General features: G+C 40.6%; 1 protein-coding gene across 2 annotated transcripts in view; it reads right to left on the bottom strand.

The window, feature by feature from the left end:
- Positions 1–2757: 2757 nt before the first annotated feature.
- The window catches only part of LMAN2 (lectin, mannose binding 2), a 42583-nt gene continuing 24532 nt past the window's right edge, over positions 2758–20808 (bottom strand). The window contains exons 8-9 of one of the 2 annotated variants that reach the window (XR_002823141.1): positions 4914–5002; positions 2758–3325 (exon numbers count right to left, since the gene is read on the bottom strand). Coding sequence is in view for 1 of the 2 variants with exons in the window: in XM_023726463.1 (XP_023582231.1) it covers positions 4968–5002 (35 nt within the window). In the remaining variant the exon portion in view is untranslated. Of the gene's footprint in view, positions 3326–4886; positions 5003–20808 lie in introns of those variants that run through there. The other variant, XM_023726463.1, reaches the window with a different exon arrangement.

Raw genomic sequence — 20808 nt, 5'->3', positions numbered from 1 at the left:
GTCTATTTATCTCTTTAGTTCTGTTACATTTTACTTCATGTATTTGAAGCACTATTATTAGGTGTATATACATTCATGATTGTTATATCTTCTTGAGGACTTCATCCTTTTTTTAAATCCCTCTTATGAAATATCCCTCTTTATCTTTGGTCATTTTTTCTTGAGATTACTTTTATATTATTATAATCATGACAGCTTAGTTTTGATTAGTGTTTGTGTGGTGTTTTTTCCCATCTTTTCACTTTTAACCTACCAGTGTCTTAAGGTTTATTGTGGTTTTTTGCAAACAGCATATAGTTGGTTTTCTGTTGATGTGGTCTGATAATCTCTGCCTTCTAATTCCATTTAATTAAATTATTAATATGGTTAGGTTTAAGTCTATCATCTTGATTTTTGTTTTGTTCTTGTCCCATCAGTCCTTTTCCCTTTTTCCTCCTTTAGGATTATTTAATTATTTATTAGCAATGCATTTTATATCCACAATTGACTTTTTATCACCTCTCTATGTTTTCAGTGATTACTTTAAAATTATAATATGTATATTTAAATTATCACAAAAAAAAAAGCCTGTTGCTGTTGAGTAGAACTGCCCCATAGAGTTTCCAAGGAGCACCTGGTGGATTCAAACTGCCGACCTTTTGGTTAGCAGCCATAGCACTTAACCACTATGCCATCAGGGTTTCCAGTCTACCTCAAATTAATATTATACCATTTATATATAATGTAAGAAACATATACCATTATGTTTCCACTGATTCTCTACCACCCTTTTTTGCTACTGTTGTCATATATTTTACTTTTACACATATTATAAAATCTTAATACACATTATTATACTTTTGCTTTAAACAGCCAATTGCCTTTTAAAAAATTAAGAGAATAGTGTCTTATATTTCACCACATATTTACCATTTTCAGCATTCTTTGTTCCTTCTTGTAGATCTTTTAATTTGGTAACATTCCCCTTCCGCCTGAGGAACTTCCTTTGGCATTTCTTGTAGTGTGGGTCTTCAACCAACAACTTCTCCCGGCTTTTGTTTATCTGAAATTGTGTTTATTTCATCCTTTTTAGAAATAAAAATATATTTTATTGTGTTTTTGGTGAAAGTTTACACAGCGAATTAGGTTCCATTTGACAATTTCTATACAAATTGTTCAGTGACATTAGTTACATTTTTCACAACGTGTCAACATTCTCTTTAATTGTGTTCCAGTTGTTCTATTTCACCTTTATTTTTGAAGCACATTTATACTAGCTATAGAGCCCTGGTGGCTCAGCGGTTAAGAGCTCGTCTGCTGACCAAAATGTTGGCAATTCTAATTCACCAGCCACTCCTTGGAAACCCTATGGGGCAGTTCTACTCCGTCCTATAGGGTCGCTATGAGTTGGAATCAACTGGACAGCAACGGGTTTGGTTTGTTTTTTTTTATTCTAGATATAAAATTCTAGGTTGATGGTCTTTCGGCACTTTAATGATGTCATTCCTTTGACCTCTGACTTGCATTTTTTTCCTAAGAGAGTTGACATCTTATCATTTTCCCACGTACATTGTTTTTTTTTTTCCCCTCTATCTACTGTTAATACTTTTCCTTATGTTTTGTTTTTAGTTGTTGACTATGTTGTACCTGGATGTGGTTTTCTTTGTGTCTTTCTTACTTGGGGTGTTCTGATCTTCAAGATCTGTATGTTAAGGGTGATCAAAGATTTTAATTTTGATGTCTAATTTATCTATTTTTTTCTTTTGCTATTTGTGCTTTTGGTGGCTTATCTAGGAAGGCTTTGCCTAACCCAAAGTAATGAAGGTTTACTCCTATATTTTCTTCTAAGAGTTTCATAGTTTTAGCTCATTCATTTAGGTCTGTGATCCATTTTGAGTTAATTTCTGTGTATGATGTGAGGAAGGGGTCTAACTTCATCTGTTTACATGTGGTTATCAGTTGTCCTACCACCATTTGTTGAAAAGACTATTCTTTCCCCACTGGATTTTCTTGGCACCCTTGTGGAACATCAATTGATATTTCTTCAGTGCTTGAATGTGTAATTACAACAGATATACTTGGCAACTGGAAGAATGCTCACATAGATTCTCTGACTTATGGGTGAAAGCCATGTGGTAGAGAGGACTAAGTATAAGTTCTAGAAACTTCTCCATATCAAGACAGTAAACAAGAAAAAATATTGCATCCCAGTGGAGATTTCAGAGATTAATGGCGCCACCCAAGACTTTAAAGAGGCAGAGGTAGTAATATCTATCACTTCCATATTTAACTCACTTGACTGGACTGTGCAGAAGTCATATGTAGCTTGGAGAATGACTCTGGCCTATCGTGAACATGTTCAAGTGGTGACTCAAATTGCAGTTTCTGTCCTAAATGTAGTGTATTTACATAGTATCTTTACAAGCCCCTGGTAGGCACTTGGTATGTAGCTATTAACGTGTCTAATACCTTTTTCTCAATACCAATTTACAAGGACCAACAGAAGCAGGTTTTCACTTGGTAGTCCCAACAGCATACCTTCACATTCTTGCCTCAGGTCTGTGTCAACTCTCTTGCTGTCTGACATAATATGATCTGTAGAGATCTTGACCACATTGACATCCTATGAAACAGCATACTGATCTTCTACACTGACATTATACTGATTAGATATGATGAGCAAGAAGAAAGAAATTATTTAAAGATCTTAATAATACATATGCAAACCAGAGGGTGGGCAATAACTCCAACAGAACGTCAGGACCCACCACTTAGTGAAGATTCTGGGGGTTTGATGGTATAGAGCATGTCGAGATATCTCCTCCTAGGTAAAAGACAAATAGTTGTATCTCACACAACCTACCACAAAAAAGATACACAATGCTTGGTTGGCTTTTTTATTTTTTTTTTAGGGGAGGGAGGTAACATATACCATGTTTGAGTGTGATACTTAGAGCACCTAAGAGTCAAGCTATTAGTTTTGAGTAGGGACCAGAGCAAGAGAAGGCTCTGTAGCAAGTCCAAGTTGCAGTGTAAGCTGCTCTACCACTTGAGCCTTACGATCCAGCAGATCTAGTGGTACTTTAAATGTATGTGGCAAATATGGATGCTGTATGGAGCCTCTGGAAAGCAGCAATAGGAGAATTACAGCACTAGCCTCTAGAATTTTGCCCTCTTTTGCATATAACCATTCTTCTTTTGAGATACATCTTCTGACTTGATACTTGGCCTTGGTAGAGTCAGAAGGCATAACATGGGACATCAAGTAACCACGCAACCTAAGTTTACTATGATGAAATGGGTATTGTCTTCCTTATCCATAAAGTTGGGCACACACAGCAGCAATCTGTTATCAAACGGAAATGGTATATTAGTGACCAAGCTTGGGCAGGTCCAGAAGGTACAAGTAAGTTGCATGAGCAGGTAGCTCAGACTCCTTTGATACCGAATCCTGTTGCATTGCCTCCTCTCCCTCAATTTATGCCTATGACCTCACGGGGGAGTTCTCTATGACCAGTTGACTGAGGAATAAAAACTTGTGTCTGGTTTATGATGGGTCTGCATGATATGCTGTTGGCAACCAAAAGAGGGCAGCTGCAGCACTACAGCCCTCCTCAGGGGTGACCCTGAAGAACAATGGTGAAGAGAAGTCCTTTGAGCAGTACATTTGGTTGTGCACTTTGTCTGGAGTGAGAAATGGCCAGAATAATGAGTTTCCACTGATTTAGGGGCAGTGGCTAATAGTTTGGCTGGATGGTTACAGTCTTGGAAGGAGTAAGATTGGAAAATTAAGCGGGAAGTCTGGAGAAGTATATGTATGGACTTCTCAGAATGGGCACAGATTGTGAAGATTTTTTTGTTCTGTGTAAATGTCCACCAAAGACATCCATGCAGAGGAGGCTCTTCATAATCAAGTGGGAAAAAGGACACACTCTAGGGATGTCAGTCAACCTTTCCCCCAAGCCCCAACAGGCTTAATGGACCCATAATCAAAGTGGCCATGGTGGCAGGGATGGAGGCTGTGCATGGGCTCTATAACATGAACTTCCCCTTACTGAGTCTGACCTGGCTAACACTACTGCTGAGTGACTAATATGACAACAGCAGAGAACACAGAGTCCCTGATGAGGCACCATTCCCTGGGAGGACTAACCATCTGCCTGGGTTCAGGTTGATTATAATGGAGGGGACAGAGGTTCACTGTCACTGGAATAGATACATAATTTGGATCTGGATCTGAATTTGTATTTATCTTCCTTGCTATCTTAGTTATCTAGTGCTGCTATAACACAAATACCACAAATGGATGGCTTTAACAAAGAGAAATTTATTCTCTCACAGTCTAGGAGGCTAGAAGTCCAAATTCAGGGTGTGAGCTCCAGGGGAAGACTTTCTGTCTCTGTTGGCTTTGGGGGAAGGTCCTTGTCATCAATCTTTCCCTGGTCTGGGAGCTTCCCAGCACAGGGACCCTGGGTCTAAAGGACGTGCGCTCCTGGCTCTTCTTGCTTGGTGGTAACGAGGTCCCCCTGTCTCTCTGCTCAATTCTCTCTTATATATCTCGAAAGAGATCAACTTAAGACACAATCTAATCTTGTAGATTCTGTCCTGCCTCATTAACATAACTGTCTGTAATCCTGCCTCATTAACGTCATAGAGGTAGGATTTACAACACATAGGATGACAAAATGGTAGACAATCACACAATCCTGGGAATAATGGCCTAGCCAAGTTGACACACATTTTTAGGGGGCACAATTCAATCCATGACACTTGCACATATGTCTTTCAGCTCCACCATTCATGGACTCACAGAATGTTTTACTCACTGTCATGGCATTCCACACAACATTGACTGAGGAACTTGGTTCCATTGCTTTCTTTCACAGCAAAAGCAGCAGCAATGGACCAATGCCCATGGCATTAACTGGTCTTACCTTATATCCCATCACCAAGAGGTTCCTGTCCTGATTGAAATGTGCAGTGGCTTTCTAAAGACTCAGTATGGCACCAGCTGGAAACAACACTGTGAAAGAATGGAGTTCTTTCTTACAGAATGCAATAGATGCTTTGAATAAGAGAACATTATATGTTTCCCTACAGCCATGAGTGTGAAAATAAAGGTAGGAAGGGGGAGTAGCTCATTTCACTATTATACCCAATAACAAGGGTTTGCATATCTTCTTTTTTATTTTTATATGTATTATTTATTTGTATATGCTAATGATTTTCTTATTTCACTTTCTTTCAATTATTACTTTATATTCAAATGATTGGAAGTTAACTTAACAATTTACTCTTTTTTTATTGCATTGAAAATATACACAACAAAACCTTCACCAATTCAACGATTTCCACACGTACAATTTTCTCTTTTGGTAACATAATATTCCATGAGGCTGTGACTGAATTTGAGGAGTAATTAATATAGCTAGTAATAGATACAATGACTGTGTTTCACCTTATTTTGAGGAAAGAAGGATAATAACTTCTTTCCTTCTAGAAAGGAGAGCTATATTTTGTCTGGTGGAATATAGAGTTTGTTGTTGTACAAAAGTTCAGTCTGTGTGGAACTCTGCATATGAAAGCTAGTAGTCAAAGGGTGGACTGTGCCAGTTGTCAATTCATTGCCTTTCAGCTCTAAATCCAACCTTCGTTGTCCTGCTTGAGATTTTGCATCTGGACCCTGTAAATACTTTTCCTTTGTCAGCTGGCATGATAGTAAGCATTGTCAGTAGAAGGCGCTGGACAGATGCTACAGGAGGAAGGGGCTTCTCTTCCTCATTACAATATCTTTTTTCTTCTTGCCCCTACAAGGCAGCTTCCAGCAATGTATGCGCAAGACATCCAGTGGTGCTCATCCTTCAGTAAATTTTGTGGCCAGTCCCAGCTCACAGTTCCCTGTCTGTCATTCGTGGTCCACCAGTATCCCAGCATGGGCTCCAGCTTGTTACTCCTGGCCATTGGTTACCTGTCTGCCACCCTCAGTCCAGTGGCTGTGGACCAGCTCTGGCCTGAGACAAACCCAGTGGAATTCTCCACCATCCAGTGGGTTGCAGTCACACCCTCTCCAGTGAGGTCTGAATCCCAGCCTTGGAGAGGAGATTCCCCTTCTAAGTTTGTTCTTTCCTTGAGTATTCTCCCTCAGTCCTACAGTATTCTTTAGCATTCTCTTTCATACATTATTAGTAGCTAAAACCAAAAAAACTAAACCCATTGCCATTGAGTTGATTGTGGCGCATGACGACCCCACATGAGTAGAACTGAGCTCCATAGGGTTTCCTTGGGTGTAATCTTTATGGAAACAGAACACCAGGCCTTTCTTCCACAATGCTGCTGGGTGGCTTTGAACCACCAACCTTTCTGTTAGTAGTCTAGTGCAAACCATTTGCATCATCCAGCGACCTTATTAGTACCTAAACAAAAAACAAACCCAATTGCTGTCAAGTCAATTCTGACTCATAGCAACCCTGTAGAACAGAGTAGAACTGCCCCATACGGTTTCCAAGGCTGTAATCTTTATGGGAGCAGACTGCCATATCTTTCTCCCATGGAATGGCTGGTGGGTTAGAATCATTGACCTTTTGGTTAGCAGCTGAGAGCTTTAACCACCGTGCCACCAGGGCTCCTTTATTAGTACCTAATCCCTTGTGAATAGTTAATAATCCTCTTTATTAAGCTTTCTCTGTTTGAATTTATCTGTGTGGTTTCTGACTCCTAACTAGACCCTGACTGATACAGGTAGGATCAGGATCCTACATCTTTAACAAGTGGAGGTCTGCTATCACTGCGGGAGGAGGAGGGAAATCCCACCAAGAACAACCAGAAATATTAGGCAGATTTTTGAGTACCACAGAGAGAAGGGCCAGGAAAACTTAGAAGCTCCATTCCCAAGGCCCAGGTAGATAAGGTCTGCCTAAGTTTGAAGGTAGACCAGAATAACAGAGAACTTTCCTGCCCCTCCCCTAAGCATGGCATCAAGTAAAGAGACAGTGGTCTATCACTTGGGAAGTGTCAAGAGGATGGAGAGAAACTTTCTCTGTGGCACCAGTGTGCAAGGACTCCTGAAGTCTCAGAAAGAATCAGGAATACTAAGAAAAACTCTCCAGCATTTTAGCCGCTACCCTAAGCATAAGGCAAAAGCAGCCCACTACTAGCAGAATTTGAGAACTGTGGTACACTTAAGGTAACAACAGCAGCAACAAAACCCAATCCCAGCTCAGCTCCTGCCTACTTGGACTTAAACCACCATATTAACAGTTGAACAGAAGAAAAGGTATGCCCATTTCCAAGCAGAAATACTACTCACCTCAGTCTCTTCTGTTCTACACTTGATGTCTTGGTATTCAGTGAAAAAAAAAAAAGAGATAAACAAAAAATCAAGAAAAAAAGAACCCATTGTCAGGAGATAAAGCAATCAGCAGAACCAGACTTAGAGATGACAGGGGTTTAAAAATAGCTATGATTAATAGGTTTTAAAAAATGTATATTTTTTTATTTTCGGGAATATAAAATATAAAATATTCCCAAATAGTGGGAAAGGTATGCACATGCATGGACAGATGGGTATTTCAGAAGAAAGATGGAAACTTTAAGAATGAGTCAAATGGAAATGCTAGAAGTAAAAAAATAAAATAAAATCAGAGCAAAAATACAAACCTTCAAGTCCAAAAGAAATACAAAAAACAACACATAACTGATCACATAGAGAATGAAACTCTGTGAAAACAAAATAATACAGAGTAAATATTACTAATACAAGAGTTGAAACCAAGCATATCAGTTATATCAATAAATGTAAATGAACTGAACTCATTTTTAAAAAAGTAAACGATATACATGTATATATAAAAGACTAAGGAAAATCTCTGTAAGATGATATGGGATGATTTCCAAGATATATTAATTCAAATAAAGCAAGGTGCAAAAGCAAGTGTCCAGTGAACTATCTTTTGTGTAAGACAGAAAAGAGAAAGATAGATCAAATGTAGAATAATTTTAATAATTGGTGAATCTACGTGAAGAGTATATGGGTGTTTATATGGGTGTTATTCTTTCAACTTTTCTGTAGGCTTGACATTTTTTCAAGATAGAAAAGTCATAAGAAATTCCAATATAAAAACAAAAGAATGCTTTTTTTAATATTATTATTAGACATTTGAGTTATCTCAGGTCCTACAGATGATAAAAAAACACAAACAAAAAAACCCATTGCCATCGAGTCAATTCCGACTCATAGCAGCCCTATAGTACAGAGCAGAACTGCCCCAGTAGGGTTTCCAAGAAGCAGCTGGTGGATTCAAACTGCCGACCATTTGGTTAGAAGCCGAGCTCTTAAACACTGCGACACCAGGGCATAGATGATAGATCAAAAGAAAGCTTCCCCGCTCCGCAGTCTAGATAAGGTTCTCCCAAAGGATATGCAGAAAGAAGAACTGGAGAGAAAACTAGGAGTGAACAGACATACTGGGTCTCGGGGGGAAAAAAAAATAAAAGGCTTCTGTCTGATAGGTGGAGAGAAATGTCAGAAAATGGAGAGTGGAAGGGTCTAAATTGTACCCTGAGAGACCCTCTGTCCTGAAGTATGTTCCCCATAGTACCAGCTGCATTGTCAGGGCAAAACTGAAGCTAGGTTTTGCCCCTTTTACCAGGTACATAGTACTGGCCAAAGCATCTGGTACCCTTGGGGATGATGAGTCCACAAGGAAAAATGATGAGATTCCTGAGGTGCACAAGAACTATAAAAGAGGAAAAGCTGAACAACTTATACTAGTTGAAGCCCAACTGATACGCCTGACAGAGTAAGAGTTTCCTGAGAGATAAAGGAGGCTATTGGAAACATGAAGAAAAAACAAGCAGTTGGGAAGAAGAATCAGTTGGAGTTATGGGGTATGAAATATAATACTTGACATAAAGAACTCATAGATGGGTTGAATAACAAAATGAATACAAGAAATTAGTAAGCTGATAGGTCAGGTCAAAGACTCATTCCAGAAGACATCAGGAGAGATAAAGAGATGGACATTTATGAAGATAAATTAAGAAATATGGAGAATATAAACAGAAATCAACCATAAAAAGATAGCTTTAAAAATATTTTTTATCTGGAAACTAAAAAACATACTACTAAATAATACTTGGGCTAAAGAAGGAATCATAATGAAGGCCTTATATTAAAAAAAGAAAAGTTGTGGGACATGGCTAAAGAAGAACATAGTGGGAAATTTTTATCTTGAATAAAATTATAAGAAAACAAAAAAGATGGAGAAATGAACTGGTTCAAAGCAAATCAAATTAAAAAAAAAAAAAAACCCTAGAAAAAGGACCACAGAGTAAGCCCAAATAATCCAGAAAGAAGCAACTAATCAAGCATTTTGCTATAGTCATTGATGCCAGAGTCATGTGGCTGCTAGATCTGCACCTGCAAAAACTTGATGTCCCATGTCTACTCTCAACACCCATTAAAAAAAAAAAAACAAAACAAAAACTAGTTATTGAGTACTGGAGGGCTTACCAGTAAGAGCAGCAAAAACAGCAGAAGTGGGACCTCCACCCCTCACATATCTCACTGGCAAACCTACATCACAGACAGAACTCTAGCTGCAAGAGACCCTTTAGGCTTCTATACTGGCAGTACAAGAAGGCACCCTGAAAGGGAGGTACAACAGATGTTGAGCAGCTAATCCACAGTAACCTCCAAAGAGGGACAGCTTCTCAATCCAATTTAAGAAGCTAATATAACCTTAAGATAAACCAGATAACCAATCGCTTGCCAATGAATCAATTCTGACTCATGGCTACCCCATGTGTTTCAGAGTAGAACTGCAGTCCATGGGGTTTCGCCAGGCCTTTATTCCAAGGTGCCTCTGGGTGGATTCGAACTGCCAACTTTTCATTTAGTAGCCGAGTACATAACCATATGCGACACCCAGGGACTTCTCCAAACCAGATAAGGAGCATAGAAAAAGTCTAAGTCCATTTGACTTGTTAGCATGGATGCAAAATCCCGAGCAAGATATTAGATAACTGTTTTGGCTCTGTTTTATTTAGAATACAGGCTTAGCTGCTGAAACAGAGATTCCCTTTCCCTCCCTCCCTCCCAATGCTCTAAACAAGATAGAAATTTATATCTGTCTCGCATAACAGCCCAGGGCTGGTATGATGGCTCCTCAGAATTACAACCCAGGTTCTCCTATTTTTGTTCTGGGATCTCTAGTGTGTCCCCCTACATTCACATGCCAGCCAGCAGAAAGGGGTAAGGAAGCAAAGGGAAGTTACACTTTCCCTTCAAAGGCTGGACCTATAAGTTGCACACATCATCTCTACTTAAATCCCATTGGCCAGAGTTTAGTCACATGATCATATCTAGCTGTAAGGGAGAGTGGGAAATGTAGTTTTCCTTCTGGGCATCTGTGCATCCAGCAAAAAACTGGCGGTCATATTCCTATAGGGGGCCCTGGTGGCACGTAGTTAAGAGCTTAGGCTGCTAACGAAAAAGTCAGAAGTTCGAATCCACCAGCTACTCCTTGGAAACCCTATGGAGGCAGTTCTACTCTGTGCTATAGGGTTGCTATGAGTTGGAATCAACTCAACAGCAATGGATTTGGTTTTATTCCTGTAGAAGCAAGAGAAAATAGATATAAAGAACCAACTACCAGTCTCTGACACATTACACAAATCATGTACTATATTAAAAATAATAATACATTCTGAACAGAAATGTATCAATGTTATTCACTACATTAGTAAACTAAAGGAAAAATATTCACTTTTTCTTCTTGGGTTGCAGAAAATGGTTTTGATTTTTTAAAACAAACAAGAAGAAGGAATGAAAGGGAATTTCCTTAACGTTATGAAGGCTATATAATAAAAATTTACAGCAAACAATCGTGCTTAACATATGTAAGGCTGAGAATAAGACAAGGATGTCAGCTGTACCAATATAGTTCAACACAGTAATGGAAGGTCTGGTCAACATAATAAGAAAGAGAAAGAAATAAGTAGTAAAAAGGATGGAAGAGGAAAGACAAAACTGTCATTATTTGCAAATGACATGATCAACGATATAGAAAAAATATAGTCATAGAATTAAAAAGAGAGTTGCCAGATACAAGCCCAATTTCTACAAATCAAAAGCATTCCTCGAAGTTTGACAGAAAAGCACAAATATTGTATGATCCCACCTATATGAAATATCTAGATTAGGCAAATATATTACTAAAGTGTGTTAGTGGTTACCAGGAGTAGGTTGTACTTTGGCTTTCATGGACTTGCTTTGATTTTCTTCACCTTGACCTCGAATTTGCATGTAATCAGTTGCACACAGTCAGCCCCTTGTTTGGTCTTGACTGATGATATTGAACTTCTACATCATCTCTTTCTACAGATTTAGTCAATTTGATTCCTGTGAAATTCATCAGGTGAGGTCCACACACATATAGTCATCAATTGTATTGCTGAAAACAGTATCTTCAATTAATAAGTCATTGGTCTTGCAGAATTCTATCATGTGGTCTTCAGCATTGTTTCCATCACTAAGGCTATATTTTTCAACTACTGGTCCTTCATCTTTATTTCCAACTTTCTCATTCCAATCAATAGTAATTATAAATGCACCTTGATTGCACATTTGATCAATTTCAGACTGCAGCAGCTTGTAAAAATATTCAATTTCTTAATCTTTGGCATTCATGGTTGGTGCATAGATTTGAATAATAGTCAAATTAACTGGTCTTCCTTGTAGGTGTATGGGTATTAACCTATCACTGACTGCGTTGTATTTCAGGCTAGATATCAAAATATTCTTTTTAATGATGACTGTAATGTTGTTCCTCTTCAGTTGGTTGTCTCTGGCATAGTAGACTATATGTGGAACCTGTACGTGGATCAAGAGGCAGTTGTTTGAATAGAACAAGGGGATACTTCATGATTCAAAATTGGAAAAGGTGTACAGCAGGACTGTATCCATTCACCCTACTTATTAAATCTGTAGGCCGAACACATAATCTGAGAAGCTGGACTATATGGAGAAGAATGCAGCATCAGATTTGTAGGAAGACTCATTAACCACCTGTGATATGCAGATAACACAACCTTGCTTGCCGAAAGCAAAGACGATTTGAAGCACTTACAGATGAAGGTCAAAGACTCCAGTCTTCAATAAGATTTATGCTTGAATGTGAAGAAAACAAAAATCCTCACAACTTGACCAATAAACAACATCATGATAAATGGAGAAATAACCGAAGTTATCAACAATTTCATTCTTCTTGGATCAACAATCTATATCCATGGAAACAGCAGTCAAGAAATCTGCCGCAAAAACAAAAAAAAAAAAAAGAAAGAAAGAAAAGAAATCTGCTGCAAAAGACCTCTTTAAAGTTTTGAAAAGCAAAGATGTCACTTTGATGACTAAGCTGTGCCTGACCCAAGCCACGGTCTTTTAAATCAACTTATATGCATGCAAAAGATGGACAGTGAAAAAGAAAGACAAGAAGAACCGACGCATTCGAATTGGGGTGTTGGCAAAGAATGTTGCATATATGGTGACCTGCCAGAAGAATGAACAAATCAGATTTAAAAGAAATACAACCAGAATGCTCCTATGAAGCAAGAATGTAAAGACTTTGGATTGCTTACTTCGGACACATCATCAGGAAAGACCAATCGCTGGAAAAGGACATCATGTTTGGTAGAGGGTCAGCGAAAATGAGGGAAATCCTCAATGAGATGGATTGACACAATGGTTACAACAACAGACTCAAACATACCAACGATCCTGAAGATGGCACAGGATCGGGCAACATTTTGTTCTGTTATACATGAGGTCGCCATGAGTTGGCCAACTCAATGGCAACTAACAACAAGATGGGGACAATGGTGGTTTAGTGGTAGAATTCTTTTTTGTTTGTTCTTTATTTGTGTTTTTGGTGAAAATTTACAGTGTAAATTAGTTTTTCATTCAAAAATTTTATACACAAATTGTTTTGTGACATTAGTTGCAATCCCCACAATGTGTTAGCACTCTCCCCCTTTCCACCCTGGGTTCTCAGTGTACATTCACCCAGTTTTCCTGTCCCTTCCTGCCTTCTCGACTTTGCTTTTGGGCAGGTGTTGCCCATTTGGTCTCGTATACTTGATTGAACTAAGAAGCACGTTCCTCACATGTATTATTGTTTGTTTCATAGGCCTGTCTAATCTTTGGCTGAAAGGTGGACTTCAGTGGCTTCAGTTCTGAGTTGGCAGGGTGTCCGAGGGCCATAGTCTTAGGGGTTCCTCCAGTCACCATCAGACCAGTAAGTGTGTTCTTTTTTTGTGAATTTTAGTTTTGTTCTACATTTTTCTCCCACTCTGCCCATGACCCTCTATTGCGATCACTGTCAGAGCAGTCGGTGGTGGTAGCTGGGCACCATCTATCTAGTTTGTCTGGATTCAGCCTGGTGGAGGCTCAGTGGTAGAATTCTTGCCTTCCATGTGGGAGACTCGGGTTCAATTTCTGGCCAATGTACCTCCCGCACAGCCACCTATCTCTCTGTCTGTCAGTGGAGGCTTGCATGTTGCTATGATGACAGAAAGAATTAAGGATGTGTATATGGGAAATAATCCAAGTTTAAAATGAGGCAAGTGTTAACGCAAAGAAAAGTTAAAAGCTGCACAATTAGGGCAACCTAGCTCAAGGCTGCTGAGGGGGGAAAAGAAATATATATATATATATACACCTATGGCTGATTTAAAAAATTTGCTTCAACCCACAACTTTGGGGCTTCAAAAACCTGCCAAGGAAAAGTAGGCAGGCTGGTTTTCAGGTGACAGTTCAAACCTACCCAAATAGCACCACAGAAGAAAAACCTGGAGATCTGCTTCCATAAAGATTAAACAGCCAAGGAAACTTTATGGAGCAGTTCTACTCTGTAACACAAGGTCACCATGAGTCGGAATTGACTTGACGGTAATGGTTTTTTTCTTTTTTTTGGCCTTCAGCTGACGTTTCCTACGAGGTTGGCTGCTTTTGGAAACTAGGAGAACTTTGAGACTGGATCTCTGAAATAGAGAATGTGATATTATAATTGTAACTGGATTCAGTCCTCAGTCTGAGAATTTTCTTACTAAATGATTCTAACATGACTCTGGAGTGTTGGCAGGAATAAGCCACCAGGAGGCGCTCTTTGAAGCTTATACTGAGCCTGCCCCCTGCACCAGTCCTTGAGTGGAGATTAGCTAGCTAATTGGATGAATGCTCGGCACTCTTGAGTTGCAATACTGTGCTTATCTGCTTTCTGAAGGCAGAGAATGGAATACCATTACCAAGTAGATTTTGTGTCCAAGATGGTGAATATTGAAAATTTCCTAGTTTCAGTCTAGAACAGATAAAATATATTTTTTTTAGAGAACAAAAAGCACAAATTTTTAATTTCTTTAACAAGCATTCCTTTAGTAATTGACATTGACAGAAGTGTGAGTTGTTCAGATGTAAGTGACTAACATGATTAGTTAATGATCAAATAAGGCAGTGTGTTCAGATATGTCTCATAACACTACCAAAGTATAAAATAATATTTTTATTGAATTGTTTTATTATTATAGGGTTCTAAATATGCTTTGTAGCTGGTTTAAAGAATGCTAACGTGGACACACAAAGTGTCTAATCCAGCATGCCTCAACCTTTGATATGCATAAGAATCCCCTCGAGTGTGTACTGAAAATGCAGATCTGTGCCCTGCTCCCAGCAGTTCAGTGCAGTGGACCTGAAGTGTGGACCAGAAGCAGCCCTGTGACTCATGGACCCCACTTCAAGAATCAAACGTGGTCTAACCTATGCCATTCATTTGCTTGTTTGCCTCCAACCCTCCGGAGACTAGAAAGTGGAACAACAGTGTTTTCAAAGACCTGGGCTACACCACCCAAAGCTCTGAAGCAGTGCTCCAGTTATTAGTTATACATCATCTGTTATTGTAGGACATTGTGGGTGGTGCAAATGGTTAATGTGCTCCCGTTGCTAACTGAAAGGTTGGAGGTTCCAGTCCACCAGAAGTGCCTCAGAAGAAAGTCCTAGCTATCTGCTTCCAAAAAATTAGCCACTGAAAACCCTATTGAGGAGCACAGTTCTACTCTAATATACATAGGGTTGCCATGAGTCAGAATCAACTTTTTTTTATCTTTACTGTATATTAAAATGGATGAAATAGGTTAAGTAGCCACTTCCTTTGACTAGAAAACTTTTTGGTCTTGTATGCATAGGGGCTGCCCTTCCTCCTGCCTGCAGTGGTGGGAAGACATGGGAAGAGGTGATTGGGTGTGATATCCTCTAAGCTTCAGTTACTAGAAGGTTGAGAAGACAGACAGACTCTTAGTCCAAACAGTATAAATCTTGATTGCAGAGTCAACATGAGGCATTGGCAAAAAAACCTCACATTTGTAGTACGAAATGGCTGTTTTCCAACAATTGGATGACCAAAGCCAAGGCCATTTCACATCTTTTCCTCCTCTACCTTTGGCAGACACTCAGCATTCCGAAGGAGAGAACCAGTGATGGTGAGTACGGGGTGTGTGTGTGTGGTGTAATTATCCACTGCTGCATAAAAAGCTCAGCAGTATAAAACAGCAGCCTGTGTCTGTGGAGCCTGTGGCCTGCAGGTTACTCACTTACTGTCTCTGGGCCTCAAATCCACCTTCCTACACTCTGCTCTACCATGGTGAGTCTGGAAGTGTGCACACTACGCTTCTCATACCTCTGAGCAGCCAGCTTCCTGATGGTTTTGCCCTTGGGAGGTGCTGGGAGGGGGAAGGCGGGAGGAGGGGCATCCTTCCTGTTTGCCAGGGCCGGTTATTGATGCTCCAGCAGCAGGGCAGCAGCCGGCTGGCTCCAGCTCCCCCGACACTCCCAGCACACAACCCTTGCCTGGCCCCTCAGAGGATCCAGCAGCAGTGGGCAGCACTCCCCTGACAGGTGCTGAATACCAGTAACCCCACACCCCTCACCCACTGGCCATGCCCCGGAGCCATCTGAGCCCCTGTGGGGCTATGCCTCCCTGGAAAGTCCACGTACCTGCTGAGACCTCCCTCTCAGATGCCTGAGCACCAACCCTGGGGCACCCCTCCAAGCTTCTGCGATCTGGTAAATCCCCTCTTCCTTTTTTTGCCTCTGGGTGACACCTGCATCCTACCCTTAATTTCTGGGTTATCTCAGGGGCCCCACTTTGCTCTTGCAGCTTTTTGACACTCCTGCAACCAATTCCCTCTATTAAAACCCCACTGTTTGAAACACCTAATGTGGTACCTGTTTTCCAGACTGGACCCTGCTCATAGTGTCTTATCACTGCCATACCTTGCACGCCACGAAGCCAGGAAACGTACCTGTCTCCCTAGCTTATTAGAGGAGTTTAACAAATATTTGTTGAGTTAATTAATTAGTCTTTAGCAAGCAATAGAACTAAAATTGAAAATCGAAACGAAGTCTGACAAAACCACGGGGGAGATCATTTTGGTGCATGCATGCGTAAAGCAGCCTCTGGCAGTGGGCAGTCTTAGGTGGAGTCCAGGAGCAGACCAGCACGTGGAAGAAAAGTCATTTTACATATACACAGGGGAACACTGGGCTGTTTTTGGCAGAAAGCGCGACTCAGTACTGTAAACAAATAGGGTTTATTTTTCTCACATAAACACCCAGCAGCGGGCAGTCCAGGCTGGGGCAGCACCTCAGCCATAACTAAAGACCCACCCTCCCCTGAGCTCCCCCGTGATCACAGCTTCTGCACCTCCACATCCCAGGCAGGAAGCTGGGGATGGGCAAACGGCCACCCCAGCTGCCATCTGACAAGTTTTGCAGTGGGGAATCAAAAGCGATCCCAGAGCCTCCTCAGCAGATGTCTCTGGGTCTCACTGGCCACAGCTGTCACATGGGCCACCACTGCTGAGAAGGAGCTGCGAAGTCCAACTGAATATTTAGCCTTCTGGCCACCAAAGAGGAGGGAGGAGGTAAGCAAGGGAGCAGACTGAGGAGTGGATGCTGCCCAGGCCAATGCAGCACTGGCCTCGGGTGGTGCTGTGGCTCAGGGGCGGGAAGATAAGATTCTTCAATAAATGGTGCTGGGAAACTGGTTATCCACATTGGGGAAAACCGAATCCCTACATCATGCCCTACAGAAAAAATTAATTCCAGGGAGATTCAATGCTAAACTTGAAAAGCAAAAATTTTAAACTTTTAGGAAAAAATACTTCGGAAAAGATGAATAAATCTGACAATAGACTGTAGGATGGACATCAAACAACATCAGAAAAGCCAAAAGAGGAGGCGGGGCAAGATGGTGGAGAAGTCAGACACTTCTGGTTGTCCCTCTTACAACAAAGACTCAAAAAAATAAGCAACTCGATCATGTATGACAATCTAGGTGCCCTGAACATCAAAGGCAGAGTTGAGGAATTGGACTGATTGGCAGGGGGACGGAGAGACAATTTGAAAGCTCTGAGAAGTTGCCAGACCTGACCCAGCCAGAGCCTGAGCCCTTCAGGCCAGATTAGCTCCTGGTGTGTGGTGAGGTAGGCAAGCAGCGGCGCTCAGGAGGTGTTTTCCACATCAGGAGAGACCCAGTGGCAGAGAGTCTACTTGGCCATCCAGAACCAGTGAGAAGCATCCCTCAATCGGGGAAAGATAAGTACTTGCATCTGGCCAATTGTGTGGATCAAAAACATTCCCCTTAGGGAAAAACCTCTCTTCCATTTACCTCCCCGCTCCCCGCTCTGCAATAGGTCCTGGGCCAGCCTCAGCAACTGTCGAGCCCCCTGGGCCGAAAGTAGGACCCGTCATGCACCCTAAGCCATTCTTCCAGCCTTGGAGAGTGAACGAATTAACAAACGGGAAAAAAATAATCTGCTGGCTCCCCTAAGCCAGGAATTCGGGATAGGCAGAGCTCCTTTGCCTAGGCACAGGCATAAGGGATCCACGGACTTTGAGTGCCTTTCCCCCTGCATAGACTTGTGTGGGCCCATTTCAACAGCCTAGGTCCTCATTACCACAGTACAACAGGGTATACATCTGAAGTCTAACTTCAACTGTGTCAGCTGTGAAGTGGCAGTTTCCTGACATTTGACACTGCTCTGCTCATTAAGCAGGGTCTTCACCTACCCACATCAGGGGACTGAGGACTGGTGGCTCCACCCACACTGCCTAGCCACCTGCAACAGGGGCCCAAGGATAAGTGGTGCCCCCCAGTCCTTACAGCCAACAGCACAGGGTGCTCATAGTCCGGCTGCAAAACCCACCCATCTATGAGCTCTAGGGAACAGGGACACACTTTCCTCCTGGTGGACACTCGGAGGTGGCCATCAGCCCCCTGCCTTGCTCAGCCTGTGTCCCCCTGCTATAGCCAATGCCTGTGACTACACCAATCACCCATGCCTGTCTAGAACTGTAGGTGAGAGCCTGCACCACACACTTGGTGGCAGACTACCTGGACACCTGAGCTGAATCCATACAGGAGGAGTGGGCGGACTCCTGGGCTCACATACTTAGTGGCAGGTCTGGCCACCTGGTGGCAGGACATTGGAGTTCCAGGGGCACTGGTGATTGCGCTAGCTCACATGAGCAGCCTATCTGGGAATATCAAAACAAAACAAAACGAGAAGCTGGGACACAATAAGCAAACATAAATAAAGATAATAACTTATTGAAGGCTTGGAGATAACAGTCAATATCAAATCACATGAAGAGGCAACCATGATTGCTTCAGCAAGGTCCCAAAATAATCTAGAAATTTTCCAAAGGAAGAAAATTTCTTGCAATTAGCAGAGGCAGAATACAAAAGATTAATATATAGAACTTTTCAAGAGATTAGGAAGGAAATTAAGCAAAATGCAGAACACGCAATAGAGGAATTTAAGATTAGAGAAGAGCATAATGACAAATTTAACAGGCTGCAAGAATCCACAGAGAGACAGCAATCAGAAATCCAGATGATTAACAATAAAATTTCAGAATAAGAAAACTCAATAGAAAGTCACAGGGGCAGAATTGAGGCAATGGAAGTCACAATTAGTGAGAATGAAGATAAAGCACTTGACACCAATTTATTTGAGGAAAAATCAGATAAAAGGAGTTTAAAAAGTGAAGAAACCCTAAGAATTATGTGGGATTCTATCAAGAGGAATAATCTACAAGTGACTGAAGTACCAGAAGATGGGGGGATAACAGAAAATACAGAGAGAATTGTTGAAGATTTGTTGGCAGAAAACTTCCATGATATCATGAAAGATGACAAGATATCTATCCAAGATGCTCATCAAACCCCACATAAGGTAGATCCCAAAAGAAAGTCACCAAGACATATTATAATCAAACTTGCCAAAACCAAAGATAAAGAGAGAATTTTAAGAGCAGCTAGGGATAAACTAAAAGTCATCTACAAAGGAGAGTCAATAAGAATAAGCTCGGACTACTCAGCATAAACCATGCAGGCAAGAAGGCAATGGGATGACATATATAAAGCCTTGAAGGAAAAAAACTGCCAGCCAAGAATTATATATCCAGCAAAACTGTCTCTCAAATATGATGGCGAAATTAGGGTACTTCCAGATAAACAGAAGTTTAGGGAATTTGCAAAAACCAAACCACAATTACAAGAAATATTAAAAAGAGTCCTCCAGTTAGTTAGAAAATCAATAACATCAGATAACAACCCAAGACTAGAACACAGGACAGAGCAATCAGATACCAACCCAGATAGGGAAGTCACAAAAATAAATCAAAGCTAAAACACTGAAAATAGGGAAATAGGTGTCAATATGTAAAAGATGACAATATTAAAACAAAAAAGAGGGAATTTAAAAATATAGACATAGATGTTTCATACGGAGAGGAAGTCAAGGCAATATAAAGAAATAAAAGACTGGTATAAACGTAGAAAAATAGGGGTACATATTAAGGTAACCACAAAGGAAACAATCTTACAAGTCAAAATAAAAAAGAAGGCAACTATAAAGACTCAGCAAATACAAAATCAACAACAATGAAAAAGATGAAAAGAAAATACATAAAGAAAAACGATTCAGCACAGAAAATTAAGTGGAACAAAGAAACTGTCAACAACGCACAAAAAAAGACATCAAAATGACAGCACTAATTCATACCTATCAGTAATTACGCTGAATGTAAATGGACTGAATGCACCAATAAAGAGACAGACAGTGTCTGACTGGATAAAAAAACACGATCCGTCTATATGCTGCCTACAAGAGACACACCTTAGATTTGAAAACACAAACTAAAACTCAAAGGATGGAAAAAAATATATCAAGCAAACAACACTCAAAAAAGAGCAGCAGTGGCAATATTAATCTCTGACAAAATAGACTTTAAATAAAATCCACCACAAAGGATAAAGAAGGACACTATATAATGATTGAAGGGTCAATACACCAGCAGGGCATAACTATAATAAATATTTATGCACCCAACCACAGGGCTCCAAAATACATAAAACGAACTCTAACAGCATTGAAAAGAGAGATAGACAGCTCCACAATAGTAGTATGAGACTTCAACACAACACTTTTGGTGAAGGACAGAACATCCACAAAGAAGCTTAACAAAGACACGGAAGATCTAAACACTACAATCAACCAACTTGATCTCACAGACATAAACTGAACACTCCACCTAACAGCAGCCAAGTATACTTTCTTTTCCAATGCACATGGAACATTCTCCATAATAGACCACGTATTAGGCCATAAAGCAAACCTTAGCAGAATCCAAAGCATCTTTTCTGACCATAAAGCCATAAAAGTAGAAATCAATAACAGAAAAAGCAAGGTAAAAAAGATCAAACACATGGAAAC

Source organism: Trichechus manatus, unplaced genomic scaffold, assembly GCF_000243295.1.
Source record: "Trichechus manatus latirostris isolate Lorelei unplaced genomic scaffold, TriManLat1.0 scaffold00011, whole genome shotgun sequence".
In the NCBI taxonomy this organism is placed as follows: Eukaryota; Metazoa; Chordata; class Mammalia; order Sirenia; family Trichechidae; genus Trichechus; species Trichechus manatus.
The sequence above is the reverse complement of the archived record's forward strand: the minus strand, read 5'-3'. Positions and strand labels throughout refer to the sequence as shown.